General features: G+C 41.3%; 1 protein-coding gene and 1 long non-coding RNA gene across 6 annotated transcripts in view; one reads left to right on the plus strand and one right to left on the minus strand.

The window, feature by feature from the left end:
- Positions 1-1,493: 1,493 nt before the first annotated feature.
- On the minus strand, positions 1,494-18,661 carry LOC122870701. The gene is made up of 2 exons (XR_006376644.1): positions 18,131-18,661; positions 1,494-1,627 (listed from the first exon to the last, which is right to left on the minus strand). It is a non-coding gene; the product is annotated as an uncharacterized LOC122870701 (long non-coding RNA).
- Positions 16,689-19,082, plus strand: part of mtss1lb (MTSS I-BAR domain containing 2b) — an 83,979-nt gene continuing 81,585 nt past the window's right edge. For 2 of the 5 annotated variants that reach the window (XM_044184470.1, XM_044184576.1), the window contains exon 1: positions 16,690-17,563. In XM_044184470.1, coding sequence (XP_044040405.1) covers positions 17,477-17,563 — 87 coding nt within the window. In that variant the 5' untranslated portion in view covers positions 16,690-17,476. Of the gene's footprint in view, positions 17,564-19,082 lie in introns of all 5 variants that reach the window. The other 3 variants (XM_044184500.1, XM_044184725.1, XM_044184654.1) reach the window with 3 other exon arrangements.

Genomic DNA, 19,082 nt, shown 5'->3' on the forward strand with positions numbered 1-19,082 from the left:
TTAAACAATTGTTTCTGGGCAAGCAACTAATATTTGGTGAGTAATCTCCAATACATTCATATAATATACATAACATACTTCTGTAGTGTTTCAGTCAATTCAAAACAATGTTAGCCTATTTGAGAAATGGTTAGAGGTCATTTCAGGCCAACCCAAACTAAAAACACAACATCTCATCAAGCACAGTTACAATCCAGAACCCTAAAGTGCCTTTAACCTGACCAGAGAGCACAAAAAAGGTCAGTTTCGGCCAGATGTGGCACTTGTTTTTCTGGCCCTGCAAACAGACTGTTGCGTAGAGTTCTGGTGGAGGATGAGAACTGCCTCCTGTGCAACCTGAATGAAATGAAAGTCATATTTTATTTTCCATTACAGTATATCGTGGTTGTCACGGGTGGATGCAGTTACGTGTCCTTCCTTGACATTTCATTTACCATTCATTTTTTCATCCTGCACTATTCAATACAATAGTTACTGATACATGTGAATCGGAAGCCCTTGTGATGTACTGTAAGTGGTCCTGTGTTTCTAGGTGCATGTACATAACTTAACCACTAGAGGGTAGTACTCAGCTGTGGCATAAACAGGCACTCGCTTAAAATGAAAAATGTTACGGTTGCTGTCCAGGTTGAGTGGACAAAAGTCATTAAATACTATACAAGCCCATACCACCACCACCATTGCCACCACCTGCCCCTATGGGGGGAAGTATGCTGTTGAATTCTATTTCTATTTTCCAGCCAGTCAAAAAATCCAGTGTAGATGTGGAACATTGCCTTAGATCAGCACAGAACTTGCTCTTCATATCAGATTATGCAGAGTTAGTTCTCCCAGCTGAATCATTTCATGTATTTATTTATAAGGATAACGCACATTCATCAACATTTCTGTAAATGTGCAAGTGTTGCTAATTTTCAACTGCAGTCCTTCGGCCAGATGTTTTGAAACCAATGAGGTGATGGTTAAAATCATCATAATGCTCATGCTTATGGCTTATGTTAAAATATGCAGTTACAAGTTGGTAAAATAGTAATATCATTCACCTAACACATAAGCCATGCAGCACAGAGTTGTAAGACACAACTATAGAAGCTCATACCACATTGTTAATAAAGTACTAGTAAATATGCCATACATGCAAAGCTGACCATCTGGCAACGGGTAAATGACATGGGACAAGTTAGCAGCAAGTTAGCCAGTAATAACAACAGTAATGCTACAATTAGCAATGATTTTGCATCTTAAAAATGTTCACGTCTGACTTTTCAAAAGCCGGGCCTTGAGACTTTGTGTGAAGGTATGGTAGGCTCTTACCAAAAAGCATGATTGGCTGAATGAGCTGGACCTGTAAGGGATTACTTGTCATACAGTATGTTAAGTGGGGGATGATCATTGCAATCACATATAGTTTTGCTGCTGTAGTTGTTAGGCAACTATATCTGAAATTAGCCATGTTGTATTTGGTTATTTGCATTACTTTTTTCACTTGCTTTTTGAAGGATAAGGTGGAGTCCAGGATAATACCAAGATATTTGGCTACTTGTATAAGCTGTCAGCATCCAACATCCAAGTGAGTGGGAACCAGTAGTCTGAGTGGATTCTCCAATGAGGAATTCTTAGGCCAAACCTGCCAAAAACAAGGAGCAGAGGAAAACCACCAGCAAGAGAAAATGAAATGACCCACTGCCCACATTTGAACGTTATTTCATATCTTAGTCTTGTATACAGGCAAAGGAAATATTTGCATAAAGATATCAGTATGTCATTTACAGAAATTTTGAGCATTTGGAAAAATCTGCGTACTGTTAACTATTGTTGGAACACTTTTGGATCATCGTCATACAGCGCTTACATGGTTTTCTTAACTGGCAGGACTGAGGACTCTAAACATGTAGCCCCAAATCTCAGTGGCACTTAGATTGCAAAATGTAAAACAAAAAAATATGGAGAGGAGAAGAGAATCCTGTTTATTTTGATATCCACGTTTGGAATGAACAGCTGATTAGGGATCTTTCCACTGCACTACTGGCTACGATATTGGGAGTGGGGATAAATTCCTGTCTCATTACTTGTGGCTTTTTTCTTTTTGCGGCAAGTTAGACATTCCACCATCGTATTGTTCATGTAATCAGCATCAAACACGCTCATTCTGAAATTCTTCAAGACTCTGACCCTGCTGGTTAGAAATGTATCAGTATCCAAACATATTTAAGTTGTTTTCAGTAATGTGAAGAGGACAAGGCTAATGTCTTAATTTGAAATAAGAAAAAAGAACTTATTCTTGATTTGGTTCTTCTCCAGACCAACTGGTTCCCTGCTGAAGAGCTCCTCCCCAGCCTCCTGTAGCATCATTCTGCATCATCAAATGACCTCCATCTTTCTCTTTTCCGTCTTTCTATTACTGGTCTTTCAAACATTCTGCTATGTCTATTCATCTTTTCCTATTTCCCTCTGCGATTCCTTTTGTTTTTGTTTTCTACCAGTTTTCTCTGTCTGTGTCTCTACAATCATTATTCTGTTTCTCTCTTTCCATTCCTTTCTTCTATCCCCTTTGATCAGATGCCTTGTTGCTATGCTGTATCCAGACAGTATGATGTATCTGGGCCAAGCAGCAGACATCACTGCTTCAAAATGTGTCTGAGACAAAGAAGAGATTTTGTGCTGTTCGTACCTTTTGCTACCTTGTGAAATTTGAAGTTTGATGTAAAAATGCACCAGTCTGCTCTCTCTAACACTTTTAATAACCTGTTTGACATTTTGGGATTCCTATAGAAGTTTAGATTGCATCCTTACTCCTCTTGAACCACAGCACAGTACATAGTAATAGTATAGTATTTATATCTTATATATTTTTTCCCTCTGCCATTTTGTGACTGTGAAATCAATGCTCTTTATAGTTCCCCCTCCCAAAAAAACTAGTGTTCGCGGCATGTAGGCCACATTATTTTCTGCTAACAATCCCACAATGCAATGCGTCGCAATTTATAGATGCAAAAATGAATGTTGTGACAATGCTGATGATTCGTAAATGTCCAAAATCTGAATTTACTGCTGACCATGGAGTGAGCTACTGAGTGTCTATTATGTATAGCACAGCCCTAGTGTCTTGCTCTCACTGTTAGTTTATAAAAACAGAACAGAAGCCACATTAACATTCACACATATAGGTCCTTTACTAATAACATTTAAGTGTCCCCCATGAAGCCATACCAGTGAGCCAGCATGCACAATGCCCAAGCCCTGGAACTGGCTAAACTGGAGTGCAGTTGTTATTAATTATATTATTTATGCCTGTGCTTTTCCTGCTATGACATAGCCCAATAATAAAAAGCCCAAATAAGATGTGCTTTCTGTGTGTGGTAAATGCTGTGTGCAGTCAGAGGTGAAATTAGTGCTTTAGGTTTAGTGAATTAGTACAAGGAAGTATGTATGAAGTGAAAAGTGCAAAAGGTCTGTATCACACTTAAATGCAGTTATAGATCTGTACAGTGGAAGTAAATAAAAAAAACAACTTTTTCCTCAGGTATAGCTCACAGGACAAGTCTACTTTCTGGATTGTGGGGCTTCTTGTGAGGAAAGTGTAAGGTGCATTTTAAGCAGGGATGCTGATCAGAACACAAGCTGTAGAATGGAAAACTATTAAGCGAAATGTGTGCGTATGTGGCGCGTTATTTTTACAATGAAAATGCCACAAATGTAAAAACGCACGTCTCTTTTTCCAATACAGTTCATGGGTTATTCAACAAACTGAATAGGTTGATACAAAGGAAGACGACATTATTACCAAGTGCAGAGAGGAAGGTCTGTGTGTGTGTGTGTGTGTGTGTGTGTGTGTCTGCATATTTGTGTGATCAATATAAAAAGAGCTGTCAGTGGTGTGTGTGTACGTATAGCAGATATGTGGGTGGGGGGGCAGGTTGCCTGACAAATCTTACCCCTAATCAGCTCCCCTGGGATAGTGCATGTGTGTCTGTATGCATAACAGGTATGTGCAATATTCTGAATTTATGAATATTGTGTATACATGTGCTACTAGGATTGTGCATATTGGTGTGTGTGTGTGTGTGTGTGTGTGTCCCTTTGTTGGTGTTTGGGTGTCTTATGAATACGAGGGCCCATGCTGTATCAGAGACGCAGTGCAACATGGCTCTTAAATAATTTACTATAAATGAAAGTGAAAAATTAATGAGAGTAGATCCTCTCTTGTGTTTGTCCTCCTCCTTTCCCCCGCTCCTGTCGCCTTCATGTGAATGTCTTCCTCCCCTCTCCTGCTTACTTAGCCCCGCCATCAGCATAGTCATCAACATTAAAATTCAAGAATCTGTAAGGTTTTTTTTTTTTTGTCTTACATGTCCATCCATCCATTGGCAATAAACACTTATCCTTTAGCGGTATTTACCCTGGACAGGTAGCCAGTCATTCACAGGGCTGACACATAGAGACAGGCAACGATTCACGCTCACATTCACGCCTACGGGCAATTAGTCATTTCGTTTCAGTCACATCTTTGTAAACGTGCACATTTTCAACCCTCAGAGGATGTTCCAGGCTAGTTCTCTGTGTTGTCCTTCCCTTTCACAGGTTCTCTTCTTCCTCCGCTACCTGACCTCTGAGGTTTTCTCAGAAAACTCAGTAAAAGCCTTACCCCTGTAATTAGATTCTTCATTATACTGTAAGTTGATGCCTACTAAGGGCAATGTAATTACCAAAACAATTCAGTAAGTGTAATTTATTGAATATAGGGTTGAATTATGCCATTAATAATAATCTTCATTGTTTTCTTCAATCATGTGGTCATAGTTTTTGATGAATAATCAGTTACGTGTGACTCCACAACCCTGCACTGAACAAAGGAGGCAGAGAAAGTGGATGGATGGATGGATGGATGGATGGATGGATGGATGGATGGATGGATGGATGGATGGATGGATGGATGGATGGATGGATGAATGGATGAATGGATATTTGTCTTTGTTTCATGAAACAAATGTGTTGTTCCACATGCTGTGCTTCTATTTCTCAGTGTAGCATTGCTTAACATCAGTTTTTATTTTTTTCTGAAAATACGTTTTTCCAAAGACTCTCTCTGTGATGTTTCTCTGCAATTTTTTCATTTGAACTTTTATTTTGGTCATATGGTGCATGGTTCATATTCAAAGGTTCAGTCAGAAAAGACCAGAAAAGACTTCAGTATAGTTGAATTACATGGTTCTGAACAATGGAAACTCAGAATCACCTAATCTTAAGCAACCTTAATACAAGCTTATGTATCAGTTGGACCAGGAACAACAGGACCATGATGATCTGCTTGTACAAAAATGAATCTCATGTTATGCACAAAAAGGAGGGGATTTTACATGTATTTTACAATACATGTCAAATAATTGTGGCGACATTTTCATGCTCATTAGACAAAAATACATATTCATAGTAATTTTACAAACGCAGGTCACTTTTTGTACTGCATGTTATATGACGAAACAGAAGTTAAGAGACCATGTTGACAGGATGTTATGACACAAAAACACAGACCATCTCGCGGGACCTTTAGAAAGCAGCCCAGATGGGCATCATGATGAGTCACTACACAATCATTTATTCCAACACTGAGGACCTTTAATTACAGCTCCGGGTGTTTGTGAAAAAGTGTGTCATATAAGCAACGATTATCTGTTTTTAGAGAGCTAATGCTACACAGTAAGCTATATTTGTGTTGGGTTTCAGAATGGAGGACAAGGAGGATGTTCGACAGATGAAGATAGGTTTATTGGAAAACGGGTGATTTGTCCCTGCATAACTTAGGTGGGAGTGCACCATGTTTTTCTGCCCTCAGCATGTCCTATGTGCCATTCGTGCAACCAAACCTAGCTGAAGGAAATTTGTCTCAAGTGGCACAATAAAGTGCTTTTACAGTGTACTGTATTTTGCTTTAATGTGAAGGGAAAGGTCAAAAGTTTAAGGAGGACCACATGTAACATTTACCCTTGTCCAAGAACTGACCTGGAAGTGGGGCTGAGTTCATTTCCTGGTTTGTGAATTAATAAAAGCAGGGCAACCCCATGCGAAACAACCCTGAGAAGTCCATGTTACATTTAATGTCATGAATCTGGTCCTTGTGCCAATGGGGCATACTCACGAGGAGAATTAACACAATAACTGAACCAACACAGAAGTACACAGAAAAATATACAGTACATTATTATACGTTGCAAAAGTCAATTAAATGAATGTCTGTGAGACACTTCCTTTTTCTTCTCCCCTGATCACTTGTGACACTGTCACAAGCACATTGACAGGTTGATCATTTCTGCTATCATCAATGCTTTTTTTTCTCTAATCTTGAAAAAATTATGTAATTCAACAATAAAGCAACATTATTAGTAACAAACTCAGTTATATCACCCATGACACGTCCTGTAGCTGCTTCCCACAGCCAACCATTTTTTTAAAAAAAATTTTTTACCAGACAAGCAGCTACAGCCTCTCCAGTCACCAAAATGTTAACAATGATTTGTGCTGATTAGATGTAGAGGTGTATGCGACAGGCTCTTACAGTTTGCATAATACTGTATATTAAACGTCCAACATTTCCAACCCATTTCAGGCATTTCTTCGTGCCCATAAATTTCCTTACTTTATCAATTCCTCTAAAAAAGAAAGGGAGAAAACAAACAAAACTCACTCCAATGAAGCACAGGGGATATTCATTAAAGTCAATACAACTTATCAAACCCATGGAGTGAATAATGACATAAACGGGAAACTGACACAAATGCCACCAGAAGGTTCATAAGGTTATGAGGTGTGGTGGTGGCAGTGTGATAACGAAACCAAAAGCCAAACAAAACCAAAAAGGGGCTTCCAGGTGCAGCCGAGAGAGAGAAATCCATACTGATCACTTGGGCTTATATATCCCAAGGAGCACACGGTGCTCCAGATTTGGTTGGTCAACCCTTTGCAATTAGGAACCTTGAGCATCTTAAAGACAGCACAGGTGCAATGACCATCACTCCCAAATAAAGACAGGGTCCCATGACTTACTACACAACATATACTTAACTACTTAAAGAATAAGTAGGAAAAAAAGAAACATAAACAAGCTTCATTTCACCCCCTCTGGTTCGCTGATCCCCCCACTCATCCTCAGCAACCCAAAGGCACAGCAAGAGCAGGTCAAAGGAAGGCACTCTGTAAGGTGAGTTCAGGGACCAACATAGCAAGCATTCATTTTGATGTTGGCTGCGAATGCCAAAACATTGGCATAGACAGGAGCCACACTGAACTTGCTCCAGCAGGCAGCTGTTTTCAGAGAAAAAGCTACAAAAACCCACTGGACACTACCAGACGCCAAACAGACACATAGAGACTAGCTGGCGAACAAAGTGGAACATTTAGCTGCTAAAGAGCTAGATATTTCACTCAGGAGTTGTTAGAGACCAAAAACAGAACTAAAAGAGAGTGAATATTGGAATTAGATTCGCCATGTTCGTTATATCATCTTGAAAGGTGATGATATGTCAATGTTGTGTTCACAGCTTGTTTGTGCTGCCCCGGAATGGCCAAAAACTGGGTTTCAGTAAAGTGTATGGTTTTTGTTTTATGGCAAGTGAAAACGTGTACATTATTGGTCAAATTTAAAGACACTTACTGTCACAGCTAAAATGTTCACCACTCAGATTCTGTGAACTTACTGCAAAACATGAATCCACATTCTTCACATTTCAGCAGTTAACTTCAATGTGTTTCAAAACTTCAACAGGGCTCAGACCAGCTGATAAGACAATGATCCGCAGCTGTGCTACTGAGCTTGGGTGTGTGTGTGTGCATGCGTGTGTGTGTCTGCATCAGATAAATATGCACCATATTATTGGAATTACATTCACCATGTTCGTCATATCAACTTGAAAGGCAGACACCATCTCCACATTTAAGAGTAGGCTTAAGACTTTCCTCTTTGATAAAGCTTTGATAAAGCTTATAGTTAGGGCTGGCTTGGGTGAGTCCTGAACCATCCCTTAGTTATGCTGCTATAGGCCTAGACTGCCAGGAGACTTCCCATGATGCACTGAGCTCCTCTCTCCTCCTCTCCCTCTCTATCTGTATGCATTTTTATCCCATTACTGCATGTTACTAACTCAACATCTCTCTCCCGTAGTTTTGTGCTTTTGTGTTTTCTGCCTCCGGAGCTGCAGAGTCTGGATCTTTGGTTGTGGGCTACCTGCTGCCCCTGTGTTCCTGCTCGACAACTGCCCCCCTGCCTGCCTTTCTGCAAGCATATTGTAAGTGTGTCTGTTTCTATGCACATTTGTGTGTGCATTTCTGCATGTTGTGACGTACGTGTGTGTGTGTTTAGTCTGTGAGATGCGTCAGTAACTGGGGCAGAACTGATTGTTGCTGATGGCTGTAGGCAAGTGCAGACCTACATTCTGCTCTGCCATACAGAGGAGAAGAAGGAGGAGGAGGGGTGTAGTAGGGTAATAAAAATTGGGGTCTCTCCTGTACTCCTCCCCCTGCTTTATCTCCCCTCTTCTATGGCAACCTCCCACACTCCTTTTCTTGGGCTTTCCAATCTTTATTTCCTACTCTCTCCTCTACCCTCCCTACATCTCTTCATTTTGTGTGGTCTGACACTAGACACAGGGACTTACTCAGCACACAGAGAGGAAGTGACTCTGGAAACGAGGGGGAGAAAAGCGTGACCAAGAGCAAAAAAAGAAGGGAGGGATAAAGTAAGATGAGATAAAATGAGTGGCATTGATGGAGGGGTAAAGAAAGAAAATATTACACCTGTCTCAGTATAGATTCATCTGGTTTCCAAAGACATGCTGCATTGCTCCAACTGCAGATTCACAAACACATGACATACACATGACAGATAGGTACACACTGCCTTAAAGTGCATTTTAATTGTCACATTGTAACATTTGTCAGCAGCAGATCTAAAGTCTGTTGTATTTAGTTTGTAAGTAGTAGTTCAGTAGTCTAGTATTCTCAGTATTTCTAAAATACTGGCTAAACCTGATCAAGCCTTAACCTGGTGTCAGATCACAAAACGCTTTTATGTTTGTAACAGTGATTTGTAACAGTTTCGGAAGGGACTGACACATAGTGTTGTCCAGCCGATAGGGAATCACATCAGAAAACATTTACTATGTGTCGTTCTGGAGGGCAGGTACAAACAACGCATATGGTTGTGTAATTTGGAGAACTTGTTTGTTTCACCCGTACCACAAAATCAGCACTCCTCCGCCAATCACAGTGTGCTGCAGTCCTCGTTGCTGCTAACTCTCTCTGTTAGTGCGTGCAGGTGTAAACTGACATGAGTCTCCTCTAACCCTATTGCTAGACAAGAACGTCAATATTGGATGAAAACCCTGAAATGCGTTCAGTGCCAACTTTTTTAATAGCTAATGCCAATTTGTCAAATTTTGGATTTCTACAGTATCTGCGCATGGCAATTTATGGTGTGGTTAAGATTAGGGAAAGATTGTGGTTATGGCAAATGGTAAATGGTTATGGTGGTGAGGTTAGGCAACTAAAACACTTGGTTAACGTTAGGGAAAGATTGTGGTTACGGTTAATAAAAAGGAAAACATTAACTGCAGGTCTGCAACGGAATGCAAACTCCTGTCTCCTGCAAGAAGGTCGGACTTGCTACACCCATCAACCACCACAACCTCCACATCCTGACTCTCCACCTGGCTACATAAAGGGCACATCACTTGCAATGGCACTGAATGTTGGCACTGGATGTAAATCATGAGGTGCAGTTCCTAGGATACTGAGCTGTGAATAGAACCACCAGCCGCTTCTTTTCATTTGTCAGCAATCAATATCTCTCTGACAAAATCAACAAAAACATTTTGACACTGTACTGTGTTCCTCCACCTACTGGCATATCAGATAATTCACTTTTATTTATTTACTCTCCATTTTTTGCTTTATCCAATTGTGAAACCAAAGTCGTAACTATGCAGTAAACAGTCAAAGTCACATACAAAAATATCAGCTCTACAACTGTGGGGGATTATATTAGGTTTTCACTGAAATAGTCGTATCTTCTACACCTTTATCTGGCATATAAAATCTGCTTTCTGTAAAATAATAATAATAATAATAATAATCATAATTTCAAATTCTGTAAATAAATGCTGCAGTAGCAGGAGTCACTGCTGGTTTTGGTTCCTCTTTGGCCAAAACAAAACAGAAAGTTAGCTCTAATTGAAAGAACTGCAAGCTGATGATACGTAAATCAGCAACTCACCCTATGACACCAACATAAGTTCACATATTGCTGGACACGGTTGTGTGCTGAGAACTGCTCACATCTGCTTTCAGTAGGCAACATCAGTTGCTCAAGTTCTGCTGCTTCCTCTCAAAAGAAATACCTAGTCATCAGATTTTATGGTCAGCTGACATCTGACCCCTGACCCCACCCAGGGGCATTGGTCTGAACAGATTCTGCTTTGCATATGTGTGTGTGTGTGTGTGTGGGTGCATCAGCAGAGTCCACCACAACACAGAGCGGGAGCCTGCTTTCACTCCAAAGGTCATTGAGTTATGACATGAATAAAAGAAAAAAGTTGAATATATAGAAATATATAATACTAAAGAAGAACTACATCTAAGTTATTGATTTTTCTAATGCTCTAATGGTTTGTTTACATCAGCATTTGTAAAACAAAAAACAGACCTATATATTATATTGACATATATATTTTATATATATTATAAAAACAAGAAAATAATAAGTCTACATTGACCCCCGATATATCTGCCATTGCTAGTGCATGCAAGTGTCAAGCGCTACTGTGCTTGAATCAAGTGTGCATGTGCAAACGTTTCGCAAATCTAGGGTTACCATCTAGACACGACCCTTTATATCTACAGAGGGAGTGGGTCCTCTTCATGAATGTATAAAGAGAACTGGATACAGCGTCTGAGGCGGGGCCCTGTTCATTCCTATGAAAGTTGCTCAGTGGCGCATGAAGTCAAAAAAGTTCGACTTCGATCTTCCACATTGTGCAACCCCATAGGAGCAAGTGCACTAGAGACGTCTGCCGCCTAACCCTCCACTAACTTGGAGGGTGAGGCTGAGGCGATGGGTATTTAGTTGGCTGCAATCTCCAATCTTACAGCTAGATGCCACTAAATCCTACACACCAGACCTTTAAAGACAATTGACAATAACAACCAGTGCCGCTGCTAGCCATTTTGGTGCCCTAAGCACAATTCCTTTATTATTCGCCCGCGCGAACAACCGGAACGGACCATCCGGCACGGGGGGGAGGGACTAGACTAGAGCAATTATTAAATATCTTTCTTGTTCCCCCTTTTTTGTTACATATACATGGCTAAAATGTGCCTAATATTTCTATAGGCTAATGAAATAATACCGGCATTTTAAAAAAAAATTTCATTAGGCTATTTTTGGTGCCCCTTCAGTACTTGGTGCCCTACGCACAGTATGTGATGCGCGTGGTGGGAGCGGCGGCGCTGATAACAACAACATTTTAAAGGTGGGGTATGCAATTCTAATCCAGTGCATGTCTTTTTGACAGATCTCCTCATGGTACGCTAGCTGTCCATTCAGTGTGTGCGCTGAAAAAAAACAGCCCTGGCTCTGTAAATGGGAAATAAACAGAGTGGCTCGGACTGAGCCACACGACACTGTTCCAGCCATGATTTGTGTGTCTGGTAACGTTAAATGACTTGCCCACGGACATTCAGCTTACTTTCTAGTTTCCCAAGATATGCTGTTGTTGTGATGTTAGCTACAGTAGCAGGAGAGTTGTGAGTATCGCTGTCTGGAGCTGGTTTGCTGGCTCTGGGAAACCCTCTCCTCCTCTCTGGCTGTTAGCTTAGCAGTAGCAGCTGTAGCGACAGTTTGCTAACCCACAACCTAGAAGCTAACCTACAACCTAGCTAACGTTAGTTACATTACTTGCTGTGTCGTTGTTCGCTCTATATTATGGTATTGGATTTCTCCGGAATCGCATACCACACTTTTAAGTCATCTCTACACTCTTCTTATTAGATGTCCATCTCTTGAAACAGAAACATGTTCATTTTAAACAGCTCTGCTTCCTATTAGGGCTTGGTTTGTGGGGTGAGCGAAAAATGTTGCACGAGGGTTTTGTTTCTATGACAAGCAGATTGACATTAGCTAGGTAGCTAAAAAGAAACAAAAACCCAGGTCAGAAAGTGGTGTTAACCCGTATTTTTCCGATGTATGAGGCTGGGATGTAGCCAGTGTCCCCCGAGCTGCAGCGGGACCCCAGCCAACTGTATCAGTTGCTCCTCTTCAGGAGAAGCTTTTTCCGGCCGCGAAGTGCAGCAAGTTGAGCTCTGCAGATCGGAAGGCGCACCAAGGGTGCAATACTGTAGTACTTGGGGAAACTTTACAAATTTAGCTGCTTTCACGTGTTGTGAAAATCTGCCATTCAGGTATACAGGTTCCCGGGCTTACCTGACTGACTGAGTGAGCAGTCATCAAACAAACTTTTTTTGTCTTTTAATGCGGAAATAACAAGCACAACATTTAGAAATGCAATACTTGATTATTAAGGAACATTATTTCAACCTTAAATGTCAAGTTGTTTTTCTTAATATATATATATATATTTATAATATAATGGTTGGGGAAACACTGGGGTGTCTGAGTGGAAATATCAGCTCTGTTATAGGTGATTTAATGCAGTAATAATGCACCAGGTCAGAGGGTTCCTTGTACAATTTCCAGCATTAGTTCTCTGAGAATCTCTTTTGTATCCAAGCAAACTTGGTATTGTTATTAAAATATCCCTAACCAAATCGATATTGAAACGAATCGAATCGAAACGGGACCTTGTGAATCAAAATCGATTTGAGAAATCAGTGATGATACCCAGCTCTACTTCCTGTACTGACTCAGCTTTTTCATATGTGACTCAACATCTGAATCATCTTATATGCTAACTCTTTCTGCGGCATGTAAAAATGCCATTTTAAAACCCACTGACTAATCTTCTGAGCAATTTCAAGCATTTCAAATGCAATAAATATTATGGAACTGTGAAAAATGCTTCCTGTTTTATTGCATAGGTTCCAGTTTCTCTGACTCACTCACTGAACATATCAGGAATATCAGAGCTATGACCAACAGGAGCACTCAAGTAAGCATTATATAGGTAGCTCTTGTTTTTTATATGAATGAATGACAAGCATTTTACAGTCATTAGGGGATTTAAGGTGTACCCATTCATTATTAAACACTCTTTGTTTCAGTATTTGAGAGAGCACCAATAAGCTGTCTGATCATTAAACTGAGAAAAAAATGTCAGCATTGATATATGAGTGGATTCAATTGAATTATAATAATGTATACTGTAGCATGAACAACATTATAGCCTCTTAAAATAATGAATGAGAACTTATGGCTAGGATGGATGTGATTTACGTCAGTTGCTAGATTAATTTCTATTGCTTAAAATGTGTTTCTACCAACAAATGCCATCCTGATGGACACCGATGCAGGTGGTTGTTTGCTTTAAGTGTTGTTGGGCCAGAGTACTTCTTGTGACACAGTAAGTTTGAAGTCTTGCAGGTTCCCCAAAGGCAAAGCTGGATAACAATTAATAAATGGTTTATAATACACTATAACACGCTATAATGGATAATGTAAGCAGATATAAGGACATTTTAAGTGTTTAATAATGTATTTGTTAACATCTATAACTTATCATATGAAGCACCTGTGACAGATAATGAATAATTGATAAATATGTCTTCAAAAATATGTCAAGTTTTAATTCATTATATGTATAAACTTTATTACAAGTCATCTGGAAACATTAAAAAGTCAGCCAGAGACAGCATTTTCAACCAACTCATAGAGCTAACGTTAGCTTAAATTAGCTGGCCACAGCTGGTCACATCTGCCAGTGACAGTCGCCCTTTCAGCTTGCAAAATTAACAGTCGCCAGCCAGAAATGAGTAACTCGCTTTTGTCTATCTCTGTCTGAAATTATTGTGTCAAAAATTACTAAGAATTTTAAGTGGTACCACTGTTGTAAACTGTATCGTGCGAGATCAGAAAGATTGACCGGCATAGCAACATTAACTAAGGGTGGCGCTTATCAAATGCTCAATTATCCAACATCATTATTTATCTCCCAACACCGTTATGTGGTCTCTCTCCTATGTTACGATTACATTTCAAAATCTGCACAGTTATAAAATAACTTTCAAGAAGAAGTTAAAATAAACACACACATAAATTGTGTAGAAAATGACATCTATCATGCATAGTGTAAATTGGTCACAGATGTCTGAACATAAAATCTAATTATGACTGTTTGGACACTTATCCAGTGACAACAACTAAATGGACAACTGGTGGTACATTTTTTGGTAGATTTTTAGGTCCAGTACCAAAAGAACAGCAGGTGAGAAAACTTAATCAGGGCTTTCATTTGTATGAAGGGAAACAAACAGGACTGTCTGGCCCTCCAGTAACTGTGCCTGAGACATCTTTAAATAGAAACCAGATCCGCAGTTAGGAATGCAGTAAAACCTTGTCAAATTGATTTAACCTGGCTGGAATCTGTCACTTTACCATACACAGCTGTTAATACACCCACACTGTTTTCACGACCCTTTGAAGCATGTTTACTTTCTACACTGATCTGATCATTTTCAGGAAAGGCCTCGTGGGAGATAATGAGAACCAAAGCGACTGAACACGAGCTCTTTTACTTCGTTCTCTGCGAAGTCCAAGGGAACCAGAAAATCTTCTGGGTATTACGGTGGCCAGAGTGTGTGTGAACCAACTGTATGCAGGAAAGACAAGACAATGTGTGAATTTAAGGACACACATAAACACACAGGAAGGGCTAGGCTAAGACAAAAAAAAGACTATGTGATATCTATTACATCCTTCCTTCTGTCAAGGTCACCATAGAGGACCATCATAGCAGCATGAATGCTCACACAAAATACACATATGGAGTGCACATATGGTATTCATACACACACACACACACACACACTAGAGATGCTCACATGGGCGTGTCCTCTCCTATATCCTCTCTCAGGAAATTTGCCATGAGCTTACAGCTGAGCATGTGTATGTGTACATGAGCTTGTGCCTCTTCATGACCAACCCGGTCTCTTCAATCTGCGTACAAATAACACGACTTTACACTTTCAAATTGTGTGCAGTGCGTACGCCAAAAGTCCAAATTTTGCGTGCAGGTGATACGCCAATCCTTCCCATTAACTTCAAATACCACACATCACCTTGAACGGTCACGACGTCACCAGCGAGGCGCAGTTTGGTTAGGTTGGTTAGGCACCAAAACTACTTGGTTAGGTTCAGGAAAAGATCACGTTACGTATGTGACGTACGTTAAAACAAGTCAAAGTTGACTTTTAGTTTTACACAGGACACGAACAGCAGTCTCCTGGGTGAAAGTCCTGTGTTTTTTTGACTCATCCATCCATCTTGACCACCTCCTCATGCGGACTTTGTCGCTTCTTATACTTCTTATACTAGGTCACCTGGAAAATGACTGTCGCTGCACAATATAAGTCCAGCATGGTATTGGTGTATCACCCGCGCGCAAAATTGGGCTTTGGCATATGCACTGCATGCAGTTTGAAAGTGTAAAGTTGTGTTATTTGTACGCGGATTAAAGAGAATGGGCTGGCATAACACAGTGTGACGTGCCTGTTGTCATCTGCTCTGTATAGATACAAGGACTCCTAGACATTTCTTCTAGATCAATGTTCACTCAGAGGGATCTTGGTAAACAAAAAGTAATAAATGTCTGGTAGCTTTTTGTCCCTGATGAAAACCTTGTAGCGACTTCTCCGCTGTTTGCATTTCGAGGGAATTTAGGGGTGGTTAGCTTTCTGTATATTAATACAGGAGATAGGGAAAATAGCTGTTATAAGCTAATAGCGGTAAATAACTTACCACGGGAGTTGCAAGGAGGAATACAAGACTTTTGTGCTTCTACTGTAGTTTTGAAGAAACCAAGACTAATAAGTGCTGAAAAAAAGTCATATTTCTATACCTGGTTAAAGAGAGGTAAGAGAACCTTGGTTTTCTATGCTAACTGATTCAAAAAGATAAAGTGACAAAGTTCTGCTGTCAAAATACCCAATCTAAATTCAACGTATTTAGTTTTACTTGACAAAAAATCTGAAAATGTAAAGAACTGCATGCAATTCCACTGTTGTGGATTAGGCTCCGAGCAGTAAGCCAGCAAAACGATGCCCACTCGGTTAGATACAGCGGATAATTGTGTTAAATCACACCAAGCAAGACGTATCACAATAGAACATTAATAATCACAAGCCACTTGTTTGTTTTACTGATCAGAGTAATGGAAAAGAAAGTGATGTCCAAAGAAAAGAGATTTGTGAAGTTCCCATGGACACCAGCAATTTAACTCTCCTCAGTTTGCTGTGCTTTGCATCCCAGCTGACTGTCATACAGAGGAATCTTACTGAGCTCAGTTTCCATGATACTGCAGAAGAGCTGAGTAGATGCGTCTCATAACAAATCAATTACACCGCATTTTTAAAGAAGGATCCTGTAATAGTTCCTCAAATAATAGTCCTTGCAGGTCACTGAAAGGTTATGAAAGTGATATTTGAAAAAAAAAAAAAAAAAAACATTAATCAGGGTCATCAGGACACATTCCTGCACTCATGCACACACTCTTCTGGTAGGTAAACCTATCTGACATTTAACTCTTGCTGAATTTCTGTCTGGTGGTCTAAGGTGTGCGTGCATGCATGCGTGTCTGTGCGTGCGTGTGGCCATGTGACAGGCCGTCCGGAGTTGTCCAGCCTCCTGTTTTTTTTTTTTTGGTTTTTTTTTTGACTCCCTTGCAGTTGCATGGATCGTATTACTGGCTTGCTCTCCCCGCACCGCTGAGCCCACCGCCTCTGCACCAATCACAGCCTGCCTCTACCTACGCGCACATGCATGCACGAACGCACAGACACAGACCCTGACGTATACACACACACACACACACACACACACACACAGAGATACACGGCGATCCGTCGCTCCCGTTCTCCGCTGCCTTCACATGCGTCCCCACCGACTCAGCGGAGCGCAGGCAGCGCCAAGATGAGCGGTCGCCCCGGTACCATTTGAACGTCTCACCGCCTGACTGACCCAGAGCCGGGGGAGAGAGAGAGAGAGAGAGAGAGAGAGAGAGAGAGAGAACCCATCTTCCCTCCGCTTGGAAGAGACCGCAACGCAAGCCGTTTCTTACGGCATCTTTTCTTTTTTTTTCCACCCCCCCCTCCTCTCCTCCCGTTCTTGCTGCATCCCTCCGTTGCTGTCGGTCTCCCGCTCTAAAGGAGAAACCGGAGAGCCCGGTCGTGATTTTGTGGAAATACATTTTGGCATTTTTTTTTTCCTGCTGGGTGTTGGTAGCGCGCAGTTGGTGCGCGCTTTTGCAAATTCCGGTGAATGGTGGATTTGGCAAACATGGAGACCGTGGAGAAGGAATGCGGGGCCCTCGGGGGTCTATTCCAGGCGATTGTCAACGACATGAAGGTAAATAAATGCATGTTTTTTGACGTTTGACTGATCATGGTTAAACACATGTGCCTCCTCGCTGAGAATAACCACACAGCCCCGTCATAACGGAGCTGGTATCTCGGTTTCAAATAGCCTCCACGTTTAAATTGCCTGGACGCACACCTCTGCTGACAAGCTTTTGTTGATGTCGGTCGTGTTGAACATGAAGGCATGGAATGATGGCACCTTTTCACTGACAGTGATGCGGTGGCCCGGTGGGTTGTCGGTGCGAAACCCGCCACCCTCCACCTGCTCCATCCCCAGAATATTGGCTGCGCATGCAAACGTCAATGCATCCGTTGTCGGACACTCGGACACGCTTGACGTGATGCTCAACTCCACCCCACCCCGCGAACACTTGGACTACCACACTACTTGGACAATGGCATATTAGTGAGGTGTAAGGACACACATGTGTGTGTCCGGTAATGGTCCCATACGTCGGTTAGGCTGCAGCTGTGACACATTCCGTTACACACACATCATCATCACAACCGCCGTCGTCTTGCCCCCCATGCCAACATCTGCCGCTGTACTGACTACCTTGCACCTTCAGCCTCGCCGCGTCGTCCTCGCCGTTTTCAGCGGTTACTGTGCGTCTCCGTCAGATTGCAGCGTCATTGATTTTCTGTCAAGCTGATCTGGCAGGAAAACACGAAGGCGTGAGAAGCCGTGCAGCCGTCAGACACCCTGCCTGTCTGTCCGTCTGTCTGTCCGTCTGTCCGTGTGATCGGTCTGTCTGTCTGTCAGTCAGTGGTTCTGCAGCTTGATGGCTCCCAGCATGGCACTAACAGGCTTCAGTGGTTCAGTACCCACCCATGCTGAATGCGCTGCATTCACTCGTGCTGCTGGAAGATGTCCACCAAACGGCTCATGAGACTGTCTCTGTCAGTATCTGCCTGTCAGACGGCCATGCAGCTCTGCACGTCATTCCATGTCTTCTCTGTCTGTGTCTCACGTCCTAAATATTGTTGTTTGTGCATCTCTGCAGCATTAATGGGGATACTGTAACATGGGGAGCAATAGTATGTGTAATTGTTTTGTCCATTAGAGATGAAATTGTTGTCCTGGAGCCTGTGGCTCCCTTTTTTTTTTTTTTTTTTTTTTTTTTTTCTCTTCCAAACTCTGCACATTTTATTGTCATCTGCATGACCCCAGATGGTAGAGGTCATGACCAGTGCTTCACTCTTACTGTGCCATAAGGGGAGATTATTGACTTTCTGTTGTTACAGTGAGACATGTGGGAGTGGGATAAAGAGATACACAAGCTTGATCCTGGATATCAAGTCAGTACTAATGCATGATACATGGAAAGACATATATAGACTAATTCTGTTCAGTTTAACTCAGCATCTCACATTACACAAGTGCATGGTGAAATGACTGAATAAAAAAAAAATCCAAATTAAAGTTAACATGAGCAATTTAAAGGGGAACTCCGGTGATTTACTATTTCAGCTCCACAGAGTTGGGGGACTGACTTGAGCAAGATTTT

The sequence above is a fragment of the Siniperca chuatsi genome, linkage group LG1, assembly GCF_020085105.1.
Source record: "Siniperca chuatsi isolate FFG_IHB_CAS linkage group LG1, ASM2008510v1, whole genome shotgun sequence".
Classification (NCBI taxonomy): Eukaryota; Metazoa; Chordata; class Actinopteri; order Centrarchiformes; family Sinipercidae; genus Siniperca; species Siniperca chuatsi.